The sequence below is a fragment of the Elaeis guineensis genome, chromosome 1 (genome assembly GCF_000442705.2).
Source record: "Elaeis guineensis isolate ETL-2024a chromosome 1, EG11, whole genome shotgun sequence".
In the NCBI taxonomy this organism is placed as follows: Eukaryota; Viridiplantae; Streptophyta; class Magnoliopsida; order Arecales; family Arecaceae; genus Elaeis; species Elaeis guineensis.
This window is the reverse complement of record NC_025993.2, coordinates 114611433-114630391: the sequence shown is the minus strand read 5'-3', so window position 1 is coordinate 114630391 and position 18959 is coordinate 114611433. Positions and strand designations below refer to the sequence as shown.

Sequence of the window (18959 nt, the reverse complement as noted above, 5' to 3'; positions counted from 1 at the left end):
TTTAAACCTTACTCATTTATTTCAACACGCCCCTACTACGGGAAGTTAATCTTCACTGGAACATTAACAATTTGTAGAAAGAAACCGAACTAGAGCCAGCCATTAGCAGTCGGACAGTTTTAATGGAACACGGTTTAAGAATTAAGGAACCTAGTGTACCATTGGACAGACTTCACACACACACACACACACACACACACACACATATATATATATATATATATATATATATCCAAAACCGCCGCATTAAGAGTAAGACAACCGAAATCTTTCGTTCCTTCACTATTTCTATCAAGTTCTTTCTCTTTCCCAGGCCAAATACTCCCTCTTTAAGTATTGGAGGGCCTAGCCGGAGCCAGCTCCGATGAGTTCTTTGACCAGTTGCTGCCTTGCAAATTGACGGAGGCACTCCTTGTCAACAATTTGAAGATCGATAGCAACAATTTATTTCATTTGACAAAAAGTTTTATTGCCTTTTTCAGGTTTATTTTTCCTAACAAATTATTTCATGTGTGATCATGGTCATCAATCTTCCTATGCAGCGGTCATACGATTCCATAGCCTAGTTCTCTTTTCCAGCCTAACCCATCCCTTGCTTATCTTGGAAATTTGGGGAGAAGAGCTGGTGCAATTGCTTTGGGGGAACATTACCGGGAGCCAATGGACTCAAGCCAATCATTCATTGGGCTTATATATATATATATATATATATATATATATATATATATATATTATATATATATATATATATATATATATATATATATATATATATATATATATATATATATATATTGCGGCAAACTCTCCGTCGTCTGTCGTCGGGAACGAATACCTGTAAGACAACGTCCGCACTGATCGGATTTATGTCCGGCGGAAATCCTCCGATGTCTAAGTTAGAAAAGAAAGTTGGTGAACAGTAGATGTCAATATTCAGAGTAACAGAGTTCTGGTCAGAAATGGCTTACCAGTCCTGTTTTCCTTACCTCTTTTTATAGACGAGGTTCTTCTAACCGTCGAACGTGGTCCTGTCTTTTATGGTGCTAAATCATCGGGCCATAATTACGTAGTGGGTCATTAATTTTTCAATTATAGCGCCGTGATATGCGGTCGGTAACCGTTCGTGATGGTTATGGCATATTAAGCAGATTAGCCGACTGTATGTCGGTAGTCACGGCCGTCAGTTGATGATTCTGCTGTATCGTCGATCACCGGTCATAAGTCGGTGATATTTGTTCAATCGGTTGATGAAGAGTCAGAGTCATCAGTTCGGCCGATGCTCCATCGAAGTTGTACGTTCGGTCAGTCGCTATATTCGGATCGGAGTCGATCAGTTGAAGTCATACGTTCGGTCGGTCGGCTATCGCCGAGTCGAAGTCGTGGAGATCAAAGTCGGGGTCGGTGGGTTTACCCCAACAGTTGCCCCCCACTCTCAATATACAATAAAGTCCATGAAATATAGGGATATAAAATAAGATCTGAAGCTAGATATGGGCACTCTGGCATGGCCCGACCCAGGTCTTGGCACGGCCCTAGGCTCGGGTCTGGCGGGCCATGCCAGGCGCGGTCCGTGGTCCGTCAAGCCTTGGGCCTGATGGGCGATCTATTTTTATTTATTTAAAAAAAAATAATCCAAATAGATCATGCCAGGCACAGCCCGTTTAGTACCGTTACGGGCCATACCAGGCACGGCCCGTTTAAGGCCGTTATGGATCAGGTACGATCCGTAATGGCTAATTTTTGAATTTTTAATATTTTAACCCTCCTAACAGCTATAAAATGACTAATTTTAAGAATAATTTAAAAAAATAAAAATATTAGGGTTCCTATAAATATCTTCCTCTATTTTTATTTTTACTATATCAAATTAATTCTCCTTTCCTTCTCTACTACTCATTTTTCTCTTCTAGCAATATTTAGCAAGTGTTCAATATTTAGCGATTAGTAAGTGTTCAAATGCTACACAAGAGGAGGATTAGCTATTAGAGCCTTGAAGCTTGGAGGTCTTTGTTAAGATCCTAAGGAACACAAGAGGAAGCTCACAAATCTCCAGCTCTCCGACTACCTCTACTCAATTTCTCTATTTGATATTTTGGTTAATTTTTATTATTTGTATAACTCATATTTAGATATGGCATCTTTTGATGAGAGTCATTTTGATATTCCTCTGATTTTTTAGGGAGAAGAAACTATTGTTCCTAATTCCTCTGAAATCAATTTGATGGTCAAGGCTCTACCTCTTCTTTCTGTAAGAGAATTAGTGCTGTATGGAATGATTTTGAAAAAATCATGGTAGATAGAGTTTTAAAAGCAAAATATAATAAATATGTCAAATTATATAGTTGTGCTAGTAGTAAAAAAATTGGCCATTTAAAAAGACATCAAGAGAGCTATATGATGAGTAATACTCGTCTTCAAAGCACTCTTAATACACAAGGGATAATCTTGCAGGTAATTTTGCATATAATCATGAAAACCAAAGGAAAGTACCGATAAAATGGATAGTTAAGAATGAATTATCTTTTAGCTTACGTGAGTCTTTTAATTTTGAAGAGTATGTTTAATTAGTCCTACAATCTGCTTATAAAAAAATTAGTAGGTGCACATTTAAAAGAATAACTATGATTAATTTTTTTAGTAATGAAATAAAATTTAATTGAAACTCTCTCTGTTCTAAATTTAAAAGTATTATTAACTTCTAATATTTGGACAGCATCTGTTGGTGGTTATTATTTTATTGCTATTACTGTTTATTTTATTGTAATAATTGACTATTAAATAAACATATTCTTGCTTTTCATGCTTTTGATTTTTCACATTCTGAACAACAAATTTCTAATGTTATTTATTAAACTGTATATTCATATGATATTAATAATAAAATTATGTCTATTACTTTTGATAATACATCTATTAATAATTTTACTATCAAATTATTGAACGACTCATTGCATCCCATTTTGAATAGAAATTTATTGCATATTAGATGTGCATGTCATATTTTAAAACTCTCTATTCAATCTGGTATGGATATGATTCAAGATATTATTATAAAAATTAAAAATATAATTTTTTTTATTCATGCTTCAAGAGCAAGACTTCAAGAATTTAAATAAATTTGTATAGATCATGGTAGATGTTTTAAAAAATTTAAACTTGGTACAGTTACTCATTGAAACTCAACATATACTATGATACATGATGTATATCCATATAAAAATTTATTAAATATATATATTAATGATCATGATTAGATTTTACATTGACTAAAAGTGATTAGAACAAAGATAAAATTTTAAAATAAATTTTTGTTAGTTTTTATAATGCCATTAATATTTTTTCTGATGTTTATTATCCAACCTCTTGTTTATTTTTACAACAAGCATATCTTATTAGCCAAAAATTTTCACAACATAGATATGATGATATTTTAGAGCCTATTATTTATAAAATGAAATATAAATAAAATAAATATTGGGATAGGATATGTTCTATGCATAACTTAGCTGCTGTATTTGATCCATGTGTTAAATTAAGTGATGTGTTAATTTTACTTGATGCACATTGTGAAAACATAATCAAGATTCTAAGGCTGAGGTAAACCAACTTCTTTATGATATTTATGCTTTATATGATGAGAAATTTCGTAGATCTAGTGCTTCTCGTTCGCAAACCTCTGCCTCTTCTTCTAGTACTTCTTGTTCATCATATGTTTTCTTATTCATTGCATATAAAAGATATACACATGCTTTTTCAAGTTCATCTGCATCTTCATCTTTAGTAGTGAACTTGATTTTTATTTATGAAATGATCTTCTATCTACATATGATAAAAATCAAATAGAAAATTTTGATGTATTAGCCTGATGGAAAAGTGTTAAAAATTAATATTCTATAATGTCTGCCATTGCACGTGATATCTTAGCTGTGCTGATGTCCGCAGTAGCATCGAAATTTGCTTTTAGTGCAGGTCGAAGTATTCTGGACGAAAAGAGTAGGATGACTGGCGAAACAATTGAGATACTGTTCTGCTTCAAAAATTAGTTGGATGTCGAGATGAGATTTTAAGATAAAGATGGATATGATACAATATCCGACGATGACGACACAAATAATACCGACGAATGACGATCAGCAAGATTTTCAATTATTAATTTTTTATATTTATAACTTTTTAGTTTTTATCTTTTAATTATGGAGGTGAGTCATCTCTATTTCTTCTCTCTCCCTTGTTGTATTCTGAAGGTCAGACCTAGCCCCCCCTCTTTGTACCATTTTCATTGTTATTAATATACCGATAGGGGTCCATGCCAAACCCCCCCCCCCACCATTACAGGATGGTTTTTTATTTTTACAAAAAAATCCAACATTTATATTTAATTTTACTTGTTAACCCTTTTTATATTAAAAATCATATTTTTAAATTAAAAAAAAAAGATCGGGCCAGCACGTGGGCCGTGCCGTGCTTGGACTAGGCCTAGATCATGCTGGACTGTGCCAGGTCCGCGGATCGGGCTGGGTCGGGCCTGGCATGGGCCGTGCTATTCCTGACCCACGGGCAGTGCCATGCCTGGGCCACGGGCCGCAAATTCTCAGCCTAGCTCGGTCTCTTTTAGTGGGCCGTGCCTAGCACGGCCCGTTATTGTAGCAGTTGGGTCATGCCAGGCATAGCTTGATCCGTGTCGGACTAGATTGGGCTAGATCATATAATGGATGGCCCGGGCGTTGCCCATGTCTAGCTGAAGCCCAGTCGATCAGTTAATTGGGGAACATTGACTGGCCAATGCAAAACTTCCAAGGCTGCTTTGTTTCATTCAAACATATAATATAATATTCTAAGTTGTAATGTGATATTGGAAGAAGGTTCCCTTGAAAAGCTCTTGAACAACTTCATCGCCTGATTAGAACTTAGAGAACGCCAAGTTAGTTGAGTCAAATACCAACAATGCATTAATGAAGAAGAGAAGTAAAGTTCGTTAGCATTTTTCCAGATAAACTTTATAATTCTCATGTGTTCCTTCCTCAATTTAGAGACAAATCTTTCTTAATTTAGAGACAATCGTCGACAGCCTGGCTTCAGGAAGCTCATGCATCTCTCGGCATCCAACCATCAGAGATCTTTACCCAAAAAAAAAAAAAAGAAACCATTGGAGAAAAGAAGCCTTTTCTCCTTCCAAATTTATGGTGGCACCTGAGCTGCGTCATGCCACATGTAAAAGAAAAGAAAGGGTGGGCTCGATTGAAAGGATTAGAACAGCGTGGTCAAAGCGAGTTATGACAGTAGAAGATAAATAGATAATGGGCATCAGAGCCCTGCTTGTAGATATGTAGATATCTGTCTTTGAATCAGAGAGCAGTCAATCAAAAGTGAAGTAAATTTAATTTCTCAAGTTAATGAGCATGAAATCTTCCAACTCTCATCTTTTGTGTTTTAAGAGTGCACGGATGTCTGTGTGCTAAGATTCTTCTGCCAGAAGATAGTGGCTTAAGCAATATGACAAAAAGAGACTTGCAGGCATGTCACTCATGAAGCTAATCAAGTGGCTGACCATCTGGCGAACTTGGTGAGCTCGACTCGAAGAGAGTTCTGTTGGATGTCTTCTTTTCCTCCTTCCCTAGCTCATCGGTTGCAAGCTGATGCTGGTCTGGACAGTCTGTAGCTGCCTTCGAGCTCTCTTGAAAAGCTTGTAGTTTCTGGGGCTTAGGATCTTCACTAAAGACCTCGAACTCTGATCAAATCAATGGCCCACACCAACAGGACGAGAGAGTATATCTGATCCCGGGACAGATGAATTGCTTGCAAACCCCTGAGCGCAGTCTTCTATAGTTTCCTCATGAATAGCTGCAGAATACTTTGCATCATCTCTCTCCCATGCCAAAAGTACAAATAAAGGTGACGAGAACATCCACAAAGACCAATGTTATCATTTCGGTTGGCCATGACCGGGTCTCAACTCTCAAAAAACAAGAGACAATTCCACTTATATGTTGTGCTTTGGCATCAGGGCTCTATGGATCAATGACATCATTAACTGGTAGAAAGCATGGTAATTCACACAGTTGTTTACCATTTCCAGAGAAAAATATTAACACCCTTCATGTTCCCCGCATTTTTCCTGCACTCTTTTCCCTTTCTCAGTTTTCCACAACTAGAAGTATCCAACCATGACAGGTCAATAGCTGGCAAAATATTTTATACATCGTTTCCATGTAAGAGTCCTACAACATGCTACTTTGAAACTATAGCAACATCTGCTGTTGCAAAAGAAAGTAAAAGGGAACATGTCTACATGGATTAGAGAACTGGTGACTTCACATCGGAAAGTTGAGTACTGCTAGCTTAGAGTTTTCTCAGTCATGAACTAGTATGTTCTTCAACAAAAGAGAAAGTAAGTCATGCATCTCCACACTAGACTCACTCTATGCCAGCTTAAATAACAATAAATATTATTTACAGGCTCTGTCACATGGAGGATGCATCTCTTGATTTTGATTTAGCTCAGTGTTTTGAGCTTCACCAATGTCCTTCACACCAGCCATCAAAGAAGCCGAATTCTCACCCTTTTCCTGGCCATTGTTGTTTTCGTCCACCTCATCATCTATAAGAGACCCTGTCCGTAGTAATTCCTTCACCTTACGGAATTCATCATAGTGAGCCCGTCGGTGCTCCTTGAAACTTAATCTTGCTCTATCTGTTTCGGAATCTGATAAAAAGAGATGGGAAACACAACTTATTACATGGTCAGTATAGACTTTTGATTCAGCGTAGTGTCCACTTGATTTTAAAATCATATAATCATTAGGTATATTAAAAGCAGTCAATCAACATCAACCTTCCAACCGGCCAAGAAATGCCCTTAAAACCTATATAGGCCACTATTAGTTTTCCTTCTGATCAGTAAGTAGCACAATAAAAACAAGAGCGGGAAGAAAACCTCAAACTAAAGAAAACATGAGACTTGCCGGACTCATCCCTCATTATTAAAAACTATTTTCTACAGTTCTCTACATCTCATCAACAAGATACCAAGAAGACAGGTAAAAGTAAAACATTACCATCATGCTGATGGTAGTCTAAATCAACTACAAGTGTCATGTCAGCATGTAGCAGGAAAGATGTGATCAATGCACTTCTCTACTAATTTCACTATGAAATCAGGAAAAAAATATTTTCTAAATGCAATATGGCAGGATTTTAAAAAAAATCTGTTGAAGAACACAAAAACTTGATATTAAGCACCTAGTACAATATTAAGTGTAGAATTTCTTGGTTTATTCAACATTGGGAGCTTGATGAGGGCTTTGCAGGCTATTCATATGCTAGGCAATAGTAATAGAACTTTAGTTTAGCAAAGAAAAGAAAAGATGGACTATTCATACTCACATGCATGGTACTTCGAGTCAGTAAAGAAAAACTGTGGCCGATGGCTTCATAAAACTGATCTGTTTTCAGTCAAAATGGACCGATTTTGGCATTTAAGGACTGAATATATGTGAACACGCAAGTGATCAGCAATTTATGAGGGTGGTCTGGACTCTTAACCATATGTAAGAGCCATCCTAGCCAGTTAGGTTAGGAAATGACTCATGGCCTAGATATTTAAGCCATGCAGTTCTTGCCTGTTTGTTTGGTTTTCTCCCTCTCACCCCATTTCTCTACTTTCCATAGATCTTCCTTGTTCTTCATTTATTCTTCTTTAATTGCTTCAGATGATCCTTTCCCTCCATTCTCTATAACTGCGAATCTTGATGGCTTAACTAATCAAGAGTTCTGGATATCAAGGCTGCAAATGGCTACCTTTTCTAGATCAAGTGTCCTATGTGCAAGATGTCAAATTCTCCCATTCCAAACTAAAAGAACCCAGTCATAATACTGAAAACCATCAATCTTAAAGACTTGAGTGGCAGTACACTTGAACAAACCCAATTGCCATCAGAAATACAGTGTCAAAAAATTAAGAAAATGGTACCATCCAACTTAGCTTGAATCTTTTGTAATGACTGATTCTGTAGGCTGCGACTTTATATATGTAGGTTAGGGTGGGTTTCCACTCCCAGATTAACCAATCAATAAAGAAAGAAAGAAAGAAAGAAAGAAAATAAAGAAGACACCCAAATTAAAAAGAACCAAACCTGGACAAAAAAAAGCCTCAAACCAGCAATAAACAAGCCTAAACTTTAATCTCAGCCTTGTCTCTAGCCTCAAAATCCTATTCAAAATTCTTTTCACACTTAATAGGCATTTCCCTCGTTAACTTATGCCTTTCAGACTATTAATGATACCTTCATTTAGAACCTTTTCAATTGTATCCCCTAAATAGACGTACAAGATATTCAAGATAGTTTCTGCATAAGTTGCCATCTTTGAAAGAATTTCCACCTCTGAGCCAGATACTGTTACCTGTGATTTCTTCTTTAAGTAAACATAATAAACATAACTAAATATTCAAAGATCTTTTAATTATCACCATAGACTTTTGAATAGACTAGCCATAGAAAAACTTGGATAGCAAAAGGATTGACTTTGTGTGGGTTTCTGGATCATGCATCAGCAAAGAATCACATAAAGACATCAAGAGGAAGTAATCATGGCACTAAATCCTGTCATCCATCAAGCTTTCCAGCTCTAAATTTCAGCTCCAAAAGCCTAACCAAAACTGCTAAGATTTCCCCCATTACTTTTTCTTAAACAAAAAACTTTTAACTCTAGGTAACCAGGTAAAAGATAAACACCTGGCTGAAGGTCAGATGAACAGAACCAAACCTAGCTTCAGCTAGCCAACATGTCGGTCCCAGCTCCAGTCTTTCATCAACCTTTTCAGGACTAACTTCTGCTCCAAAGACTTAACCGAAAGAACTAATATTTCTCCCATTACCTCTTCATCAGCATGTCTTTTGAACATAAATAGCCAAGTGAAAATGCCACACCCAAAACAAGGTAATGGCAAATGTTAACCGCCCTGTCCTGTCCGCAGGTAATGCGTTAATGCAATAAAACAGCTTCTTCTAAGGCAAAGCTCTGCTCGCCAATCATTTTAGAAGCTCATGCTGCTGATCTCTCCACCTTCTTGCACCCTAAAGGACACTCTTCCTCAACAATTCCACCATACAAAGATTTTTTTTCCTCTTCAACTAAAGGTTCTCATTTATAACTTTATTTTCCCAGCATTACCACATTTTCAATCCTATGCTCTTAATTTGTGCCAACACCCTCTTTATTGCTTGACAATCTGTTTGTAAGAACATTATAAACCTTGTATGCATAAAGAAAACAAGTAATTTATGTACCATATCAAGTGAAGACACATATAACTGATTACATGTTTCATGGTAAAAAAAACAAAAGCTGCACCAAAACCAAAACCTAGTCATCCTGAGTATCCAACATATAGACGATCCATTCACAAATTCAGCAAAAAAGATGTACCAACAACAAGAAGATGGCAATGGCGAGAGAGAAAGACACCAACAGTTAAGTTGCAAGATTCAAAAACCATAAGAAGCAGCTAACAACCTTCATCTTGTTTCATGGTATCTGGTTCATCTTCAGAAGATGTCCAACCCCCATCCCGTCTGCTTGAAGAAGCTACATCATTCAAGGCAGTAAGAATTGCTTCTGCATAAGCAGATTCATCCAAGCATTCATCAAAAGCACGTTTTGGTGACACAGAACCTACAAAATCAAGCATCCCATTGTAGCTGTTAGTTAAAACGTATAAGTGTCATGATAATACAGGCTATAGTAGATAGGACAGATAGAATGAAAGTTGCACAGACAAACCATCCTCATCAACAATCATATGGTGATATGGTGTCTTAGGCTCAGTGATTTTCTGCCTTACTGGTTTATTTGTTTCAATCTCATTCAAGTTTGCCTCATTCCATCGCACACGACCCCTAGTTAAGAATAAGCATGAAAAGGATTCACTACCTTGTAACTTGCCCAAATGAATGTAACATTATAAAATAGTGATAAGGTCTGCAATATATGTAAAGATAGCAAACTTGCACAAATTGCAGGTTATGGTTCCAGTCATCTAAACATATGCCAGCATTCTACGATTAAGAAATAGCAAATGTCAATTTCAAGTAGGACTGTAAAGGAAAAAAGAAATATTGGCAGTTTATTTATGTCATTCTCTAGCTAGGGGTGGCAAATTATGACCCAATCTGTCAACCCGACCCACAAATGACCTGCTTTAAGTAACTTTAGGTTGTTCATAAATGGGTTTGGGTCATAAACAGGTCAACCCTTTTAGACCCATTCATTAAATTGGTCGGATTAGGGTTTAGACCTTTCGTCCCTATTTTAACCCATTTAATAATTAGGTCGGACCATGACCTGACCAATTTAACCTGAATCAACCTATTTAGTAAACAAGTTATGCACGTCAGGTTGGGTTACCTGTTAAGTTAAAAGATTGGGTTCAAAACTGAATTTTTGAACTATTTAATAAGCGGATCAGGTTCGGGTTGACAAATTTTTGACCCAACCCGCATCCAACCCTACCCAAATCTAACCCAAACCAACCCAATTGCCACTCTACCTACAGCATATATTTTTCATTTTGCTAGCCTAGAACAAATTAGTAGATGTACCATATTCAAAGAAATTAGAGCATACAAACTGTAAAAGATCAATCAGCATAATAAACATTCTAAAGTACATGTGTATCAGGTTCAGACACTACAAAGAGGTGTACATGTGTATTCACATTTTTAGGCAACATTTATTAAAACGCCTGCAGCCATATTTCTTGATATCATAGTAGAATTCAAGAGAAGGATGATATATAATTATACAATGTTATCATGGATTAGAATAAAACATGACATAGTTCACCCACAAGTAAAAAATATGCCTTGTAGATGCAAGGGATCCATCAATATAATAAATCCATATGCCTGAGTCAAGGCATTCTATGGTTGATAACTACATTAATTTTGCATTCTAAGGAATTCTCAAAAGAAAAGTTAAGGGTGTCTCATTTGTTGAAACAGTGTTGTCATGAGCAGTCAACTAGGCACACAGCCAGTCCATCCAGGTCCTTAGGTACAATAAGCTGCCATAGGCTACCACTTAATCCTAGTTTCGAATAATAAGTCAGTTAGAGATATAACATGGATCAATTCAAGATGAGTTAATATTGTGATTTATAACAATACTCTTGAGTGCATACTAAGCCTTCAAGCCATATAATCATATAAGACATATATACATATTCGTATATATGAATGTATGTGCATCCATATGTACGTATGCACTCATGTTTTAATATATGTATTAGAGTCTGATACAGTTACTAAAAAATTTAAAATACAACGAAGCATAATTTTTCTTCTTTCTCCTGTGCCACATCAATATTATAAAATCTCAGTTCTTGAGTTATTCTTTTTCCCTTGCTTCTTCCTCATCTTCCACATTTCCTCCTTAACTTTTCCATTTTCCATAAGTATTCATTATCTTTTTCTTCCTCCTCTCTTTCTTTGTTTCTCGCAATTTAAATAAAGCTGTTCTCTCCCTGCCTCTCTTTCTAATTGTTTTATTTGGTGTCACCTCTCCCAATTTCTTCTGTTTTTTCTTTGAGAGGAAATTTCTTCTGCTTTATCTTCCCCTTTTTGTCTCATCTCCTTCTTACTTCTTTTATGTTAATTTCTTTCTCAATTTTCTTTTCTTGTTGCTCCAAATTATGATTATGTTTGTTTAGTATAACTAATTGAAGGGTGAAAAATAAGTTTAGTGACATAAAATGTGATGAGATATTGTGAAGATATATTGTTATAGAGTGCTTGGAACTTTAAAGTATGGCAGCAAGTTTCATGCTTAGCCGTCTTCCATCTCCAGAGGACTGTCTATGCCATTTTATGGGTCATCCGCTGGCTCTAGCTACATAAATTCACAACCTTTCTCTGAGATATAGTTATAAGAAATTTACAATTCTTTCTTACAAAACCATGAGGCCTGATTAAAAGACTTAAAGTAACACTACAAGCATTATTGCTGATATAGACATCATGGGTATGCAAGACCAGTAATCAATAAAGTTTGATTCAGATAAGGCAGTCAACTTTGTAGATACATTGTTTATATAGATTATGTAGACTAGTGCTAACCAGGGGTTAGATACTCCAGATGATGATCCTTTGATCACTTATCCATGGGTTAGAAAAGTTGATGTCAGATTGCTGCTCACTGAACCCAACCTTATTGCCTGGATGGAAAAAAAATGGTGTTGTTTTGTTGGAAAGGTAGGGGTTCAGTGATTAAGGCCCTTTTCCTTGTCTTATGAAATGGTTAAGTACCTCTCCTCTCATACATAAAAAAGAACTCATTGGATCATCCGGCCATGTGAGACAACTAATTTTCATTGCAACTATATTGACTGTGACATAAAAAGTAGCTGGCTCCAACCTCCCTGGTTCAGGCGATGCCAACCAAGATCCCAGGGATGATCAATCATTCCAAGATCACATATGGAGGGGGAAGATAAGAAAGTGATTAAAAAGAAGGAGAAAAAAAAAGATTTTGAAAGACCTATCCGTCGGACCTTTGAGATGGGACAATAGGTGGCCTGGATTACTGCAAGCATTAGGTCTGGAACCAAGGGTGGACAATGTCCATAAGGCTACCATAGGTGTGATTCAAGGTGTTGGAAGTGGCAGAAAGGGAGACCAGATCTGAGACTCCTTGAGGATATGGTCAATGGTAAGATAGAGGCTGTCAATCAAGCATGGAGCCACTCAGCCTCATAAGAGAGGAAGAGAGGGCAACTCCAGCACAAATATGGGCCAACAAAATGGAGGATGCTCAATTGGTGATGAACCCCACCAAGGATTTCATGGAGGTCAGGAGCAACCAGGGAAAGGATATGGAGCAGCCGATGTCAAGCCACAATCCACCACCATAGAGAGGAGCCCACAGTAAAATGGTGGACTGGGAGTATCAAAAGGGTGGGGGAGGGGTAGTTCAGGTAGTAAAAGGTGGGGTGGGGAAAACGACGAGGTGGTTAAACATAAGAGTGGTGAAATATGTTTAACTAGGTTAAGCACCTTTTTGGAGCATTGACAAGCTAGAATTAAACCCCTGTTTTTTGATAGGGTTTGGCTAACTAAGTGGATATCACTTAATGAACAACCAAAGATTTTATTTGGTTTCTAATTAAGTGGGGATCAGTGGATGGTCATCCACTTAACCAGTCATTCATCATCCAAAAACAGGGTCTAAGTTTGCATGGTCAACACAGCAAAAAGGTTATTAACTAGGGCAAACCTATTTCCCTCAGTTGCAATAAGTTTTAACCCACAGAACTCTCTCTTCTCTCTCCAACCTTTTTTCACTTTTTCCCATAACCTATCCCACTTACCCTCAAACTTCAACTAGATAGACAATATTACTAGCTCAAGGGTAAGTGGTTAAAGGGATAGCTATGTAGAGTTAAAACTATCTATTCTCTAGTTAGTTATCCAGCATCCAAACGTCACCCTAGTGGACAAAATTATGTAATTGTACTAATTAGTTTCGCAACTTGACAAGATTTTGCATTGTCATGCTATTGGAGATGCCAAATTGCCAGCGTCAAACAACTCCACAACTTTGGGGAACTACCACAAGAGATTTAGGATTCATTGAGCAAAGTTCTTAAATTCCATGCTTACTCAAGGGTTTAAGAAATTGTATGACACTGTCTATCCCATCTCAGTATGCCCCGCCACTTGGGATAGCTTGCTATGCCACTAATTTTACTTTGACACCAATTTTTTAATTTCTTTTGTTTTTATTTTTCTCTTCTTTCTTGTTTCTAATGGCCTTCTGTTGCTTTATTTAAACTCATCACGTTTTTGTTCATGGCACGACTGATATGTAGTGTTTCATTTAAATTTATTATTTTTTTCAATTTCTTTTCAATCCACTAAGGTTGATACTGATGCTGCACCATAACCCAATCATTGGCTCCACCCTAAATTTTGATGTACAACTTCTGGAAACTCCTAAACAACTAAAACAAACAAAATAAAGGGGCATACCCGTGAATCACAAGGATGTCAACTATCCCAAGTGTCTCAAGCATCCTGGTATGATCCCAACTTGGCCTTGGACCAAAGGGGTCTTGAGACCAGGATTTAGATCCTTGTGTTAAATTTTACAACGTAAACCCAAATAATTTGAATCCAAATTCAACTATTGCTCAAAAATAAGCATATATTACCAATACATCAAGAACCAGTAATCAATGCTTGCATAAGGATGTTAGCTATCCATTTCTGGAAAGCATAAAAACACATGATTTCTGCACTATCAACTCTCAATATATAATCCTAGACAATTTCAAAGAAAATAGTCATTATGAACATCACAAACACTACCTTATGGTTTACATACTAATATTACTCTTGCACGGAATCAGCTAACTATAATTTAAGCTGATTAGGTAATGTGTGAAGCATAATGGTAAATATTTTATGTACATAATCCAACCCAAAATGCAATCTATGCATTAGTATATAACTATTAGTAAATCTGCTTAGATGACAACCAAGTACAGCAAAATGTAAGAGAGTAATAAAACCTTCTTGAAAGCAATTATACTAACCGCATTTTTTAGAATTCTGAATCTCCCTAACGGACAAAAGCTCCCACAATTAATGTGATGCCAACCTACATGTACAAAACCTTTTGAAAGTTAAAAATTTTGCCTACTAGTGCAGTTATATGTGCAATTACATTTGTCACTCAAGAATTATATTTGTCTTGAACATAAAATGTTAAATAATTTAACTGGCATAACAAACATACAAGTAAAGGTGTGCTCACTAATAGAAAACATATGCATATTTAATTATGAATTACATATACAGCAAAAAAAACTAGCAAAAGAGGAAAAATGAATTTATGTACTTGAGGAACCTCTCAGGATGATTTGGCAAGTGCCACCAAATTGAAGCATGTAGATGAGTGTTTGTCTTTATTTACACTAATCATACTAAATGACATTGTATATAGTAAAAGGCTAAAGATGTGACAAAGCCGCTATGTTATGATATGTAGTAAATGATAATATATCAAATTCTTAATTTCTTTAGGATGCCTCCAAGAATAATTCCAAATTACATGACTTAGTAAATATGAACCTTTTATTAATTTTGTAAACTTGGCAAGATCTTGATATCTATATATAGTAGTCTCGTGATGGATGACCAATGAGCAGAACCTAACACGCTGTTCAGGAATTTGCTTTTAATAGAAGAATAGATGTCTCCATCCTTCTGTATAACCCTGACCAATATAGGTCAAACTTCACACACAAACCACTCAAGAGAATTCCATAGCCTACCTTTAATGTGCATAAAGATATTAATCCTTTTTACTTCAGAGAGCTCATCAAACAAAGGATAAATTTTACAGAAAATACAAATAATTTGATCACTATAAATGGACAAGCATAAAACTTTAGCTTATTGCTTCAAGGTATGCTTAATCATGAAGTTTGGTCATCAAAAGGATGTTCTATTCATCTTCTATTCCACACCTGTTCAACCAGCAGATGGTGACTGAAAACAGTGAAATAATCAAATTTTCATCTCTACCCAGTAACAACACTCTCCATCCTGCAAACGACATCCAGTGTTTGCTTTTAATCATGGTTCACCGTACTGCCCCATACCGGATGGTAAGGAGTGTACCATACCGTTATCATACCGGTACATCGAACCATCTTGTACCGACACAATCATACCGTGTACCAACACTGTAGTATGATTGTACCAGTACGGGGTCCGATACGGAGATGGCGAACCTTGCTCTTAACCCATAGCCATCCTATATAAATCATTGGAGCAGTTGCTGGCCTGCCTAGAACTCTTCTTGAATTTTCCATCTTTCACTCTGAATTAACAAGAGCTTAGTCTGATTTCTAGACCAACCAAGTCCAATAGGTTTGGGTCTTTCATAAATTATTTCTTCAATAGGGACTTTTAAAATTCATATAGACCCACTTGCAACTGTTCAATTTTTGTGGTATTGAAGGGGCTGATTCCCATTTTGTGCAGTCTTTTGTCTGTACATAGATTCTGCGCACTTGGAGGGTTGCTCAACTTTTAAGCCCAGAATTGGTGTACAATCCTCTTCATTTCCTCCAGCTGTGATATTTTATACTTTGGGAGGATTGTTGTCCATTACTTCCAATTTACTGCATTTTCAATAAAATATTATGCTCTCTTCCAAGCTTGCTTGCAGTCTTCAAGATTTTCTGTCTTGATGTAAAGTCTTGGGAACTTACTTCTGCATTATCAAAATAGCTTTACGAAACGTGGTTTTTGTATGTTATTAAAGGAATATATGGCCCAGCTACCTTACAAGTATGGTAAAATAACCCACTATCATCATATTCCATACCCTTGCTATGAAGGAAACATATGGACCCAGAATAACAGATATATCAGACCCAGGTCAATAATTACTCTATTGATCATGCATTTCCTGATGATGATCTCCTTTGATTGTTGTAGCTTATGAATCCATGGCATATATTCTGCTAGACCCATAGTCACCAATTCTTCATAAGCACAAAATGGAATAATCATCAGTCTAGTTGCACCTTAAGTAGGTGGAACCTCACCTACTTTTATGGCTTAAGCTACTTCAAGTTTGGTTCCTCCACTTTAGGCAAAAATGCGTCACCAAGAATGTTCTATTTCAATATCTTTTGTTGTCCTTTTTAATTATATCATCACCTAAATCCACTGCTTATCAATTATCTTTGATTTATAAAAACTCCTCGTGCACTGGTCCCAGCTTATCCTGTCGGGCCAAACATGTCCTTAAAGTAGGTGTGTTAGAAAACAATCACAGAAGTATTACGTAAAAAGTGAAGTGAAAAAAAAAAAGATATGTCAACCAAAAAGGACAATAAGGAGATATAGTTTAACAAAAGTGAATTATAAATTTGTAGATCCAGAAAACTTAATAAATCAGCGCACCTATTGCAGCAAAAGATAGTATAAACTATATACACGTCTTAGAATTGACATGCACCTCAGTACATCCTCTAGAAATGACCTGAAAAACCTATAATTCTACCTAACTTACCAGAAACTATGTTTTTTTAGTTGGTTCTATGATAGAACGAACAACCTGGCAATAATCCATTAAAACCAAGAAATTAACTGAATGAACTTTTGCATCAACTTCACTTGAGCGACAGTTTTTAGACTTAACTTCAAATCCTCTAAGAAAAATCAAACCTCATCATGCATCCCATGTCTTGGTGTCGAGCCCATGACCTCAAAAACAAGGAAAAAAAAAAAGCCACCTCCACCTAGGGTGGTGGATGTTTTTTCATTTGAATTGACCCAAACATAAAAAGAAACCCTATCTGGACAGGTTCAAATTCAAGAAAACAGACGGCAAAAAAAAGATCAAGAAATTGAGTGCATACTTTATTTATTCTGAGGACCAACTAGATCTTGTTATTCTCATAATATTATTCCAAAAAATAATATTATCTGTAAAATTTAACCATATATCGTTGCATTCTGCTCTTAATACCATCCATCGTCAAATGGGATCCTAGAATCGATTTTATTGCATAAAAACCCCCATCAGCATGAAACTAATCACTGTTTTGATCATCAAAATACCAAAAATATGCTATGGAACACCGAAAAGGTAAAATCCTGAAACAGGAAATAGGTATGGAAAATAATAGCAATCCAAATCCAGTAATTTGAAATGCATACCTCAAATCAAAGAGCGAATTAGATATCGGTGCGTGTGTGGGGGGGGGGGGGGAGAGAGAGAGAGAGAGAGAAAGAGAGAGAGATAGAGAGACGAAAGAGACGAAGTTTGGGGTATTTCTTGAAACCTTTGATGCCCCGACGAGGGCCGACAGGGCGAGACGGGCGACGTCAACGAAGCGGGCGAGCTGAGACGCGTATTAAAACTCCCACGGACCGATCCGGCCCCGCCGAACATGTGGGACATCGGACCGACTTTTTTTTTTTTTTTCTTGTTATTTCCTCTCGACGGGGACCAATCATAATTCACAACGTCGTCTGGTAGCGGAAGTTGGGAGGGCCCACGCACTCCCCGGGTGACGCTCGTTTCGCCGGCTTCGGTTTTATTTTTTCCTGGGCCAGGCCCGGTTCGGTTTTTTATGTTCAATTATTTATTTGAACGAAATGAAGACAGGTTAAGATGGTTTGTTGTTATTTTAGATTGATTACTTCAGTTTCTCTACCTACGTTGATGTGTCCATTGAGCTAGCTTCTACGGCTAGATGAGTGCCACCTGTAGTCTAACAAATAGATTTAGGGCTCTAATTACGTCAATGCAAAATCAGTGGTAAACATCAGACAACTTGAACTAAAAAAATATGATCAATTGCAGCTGAAATTTTAATGTTCCACATATCTTCAATTTTTATACCACATTAAAATAAAAAAATATAGTTTTTTAATGGTATGATAATATGCTGTTTTGATTAGGCCCATACTTTTGAGGGAGAAACTCTATTTGATTTTAATTGTACAATGCAGACATACATCATAATTAAAAAAATTATTGTTGCTCATGAAGGAATGTGTTGAGATACCATTTCAAGTTGAATTTAAGATTTTATCATGGGAAAGAAATCAAATGGACAATGATAAAGTTAATCATATAAGTTGCAACAATAAAAATAAAAAAAATATAGAGAAAAAAAAGGTAAATCATCGTTGCTACCGTCTTTGCCACCAGCACCGTCATCATTGCTTTATATCATTGTTGCCACCATCATAACCTTTAATTGCATCCCACCATCATTTATGCCACTATCTAGTCAGAAAAGAAACTAAAAATTCTTTATTATTCTATAAAGATCCACTCTTATAATTTAAGTTTGATTTTTCTCTTAGTTAGAAGATAATGAAAACTTTCTTCTTCTTTTTTTTATACAATAAAATACAACCAAAATTAGATTG

At 36.4% G+C, this 18959-nt stretch overlaps 1 protein-coding gene across 2 annotated transcripts; it reads right to left on the bottom strand.

Annotated features, from left to right (window-relative positions):
• Positions 1 to 6155: 6155 nt before the first annotated feature.
• Positions 6156 to 17949, bottom strand: LOC105038661 (protein phosphatase inhibitor 2). 2 transcript variants are annotated; one of them, XM_073260468.1, is made up of 5 exons: positions 17861 to 17949; positions 14591 to 14655; positions 9781 to 9896; positions 9514 to 9672; positions 6156 to 6703 (listed from the first exon to the last, which is right to left on the bottom strand). In XM_073260468.1, the coding sequence occupies exons 2-5, from the start codon at positions 14593 to 14595 to the stop codon at positions 6447 to 6449; spliced, it is 537 nt and encodes a 178-aa protein (XP_073116569.1). In that variant the 5' UTR covers positions 14596 to 14655; positions 17861 to 17949; the 3' UTR covers positions 6156 to 6446. The 2 variants fall into 2 exon arrangements, with proteins under 2 accessions (XP_073116569.1, XP_010912838.1); XM_010914536.4 differs by lacking the exon at positions 17861 to 17949 and adding an exon at positions 17736 to 17859.
• Positions 17950 to 18959: the final 1010 nt, after the last annotated feature.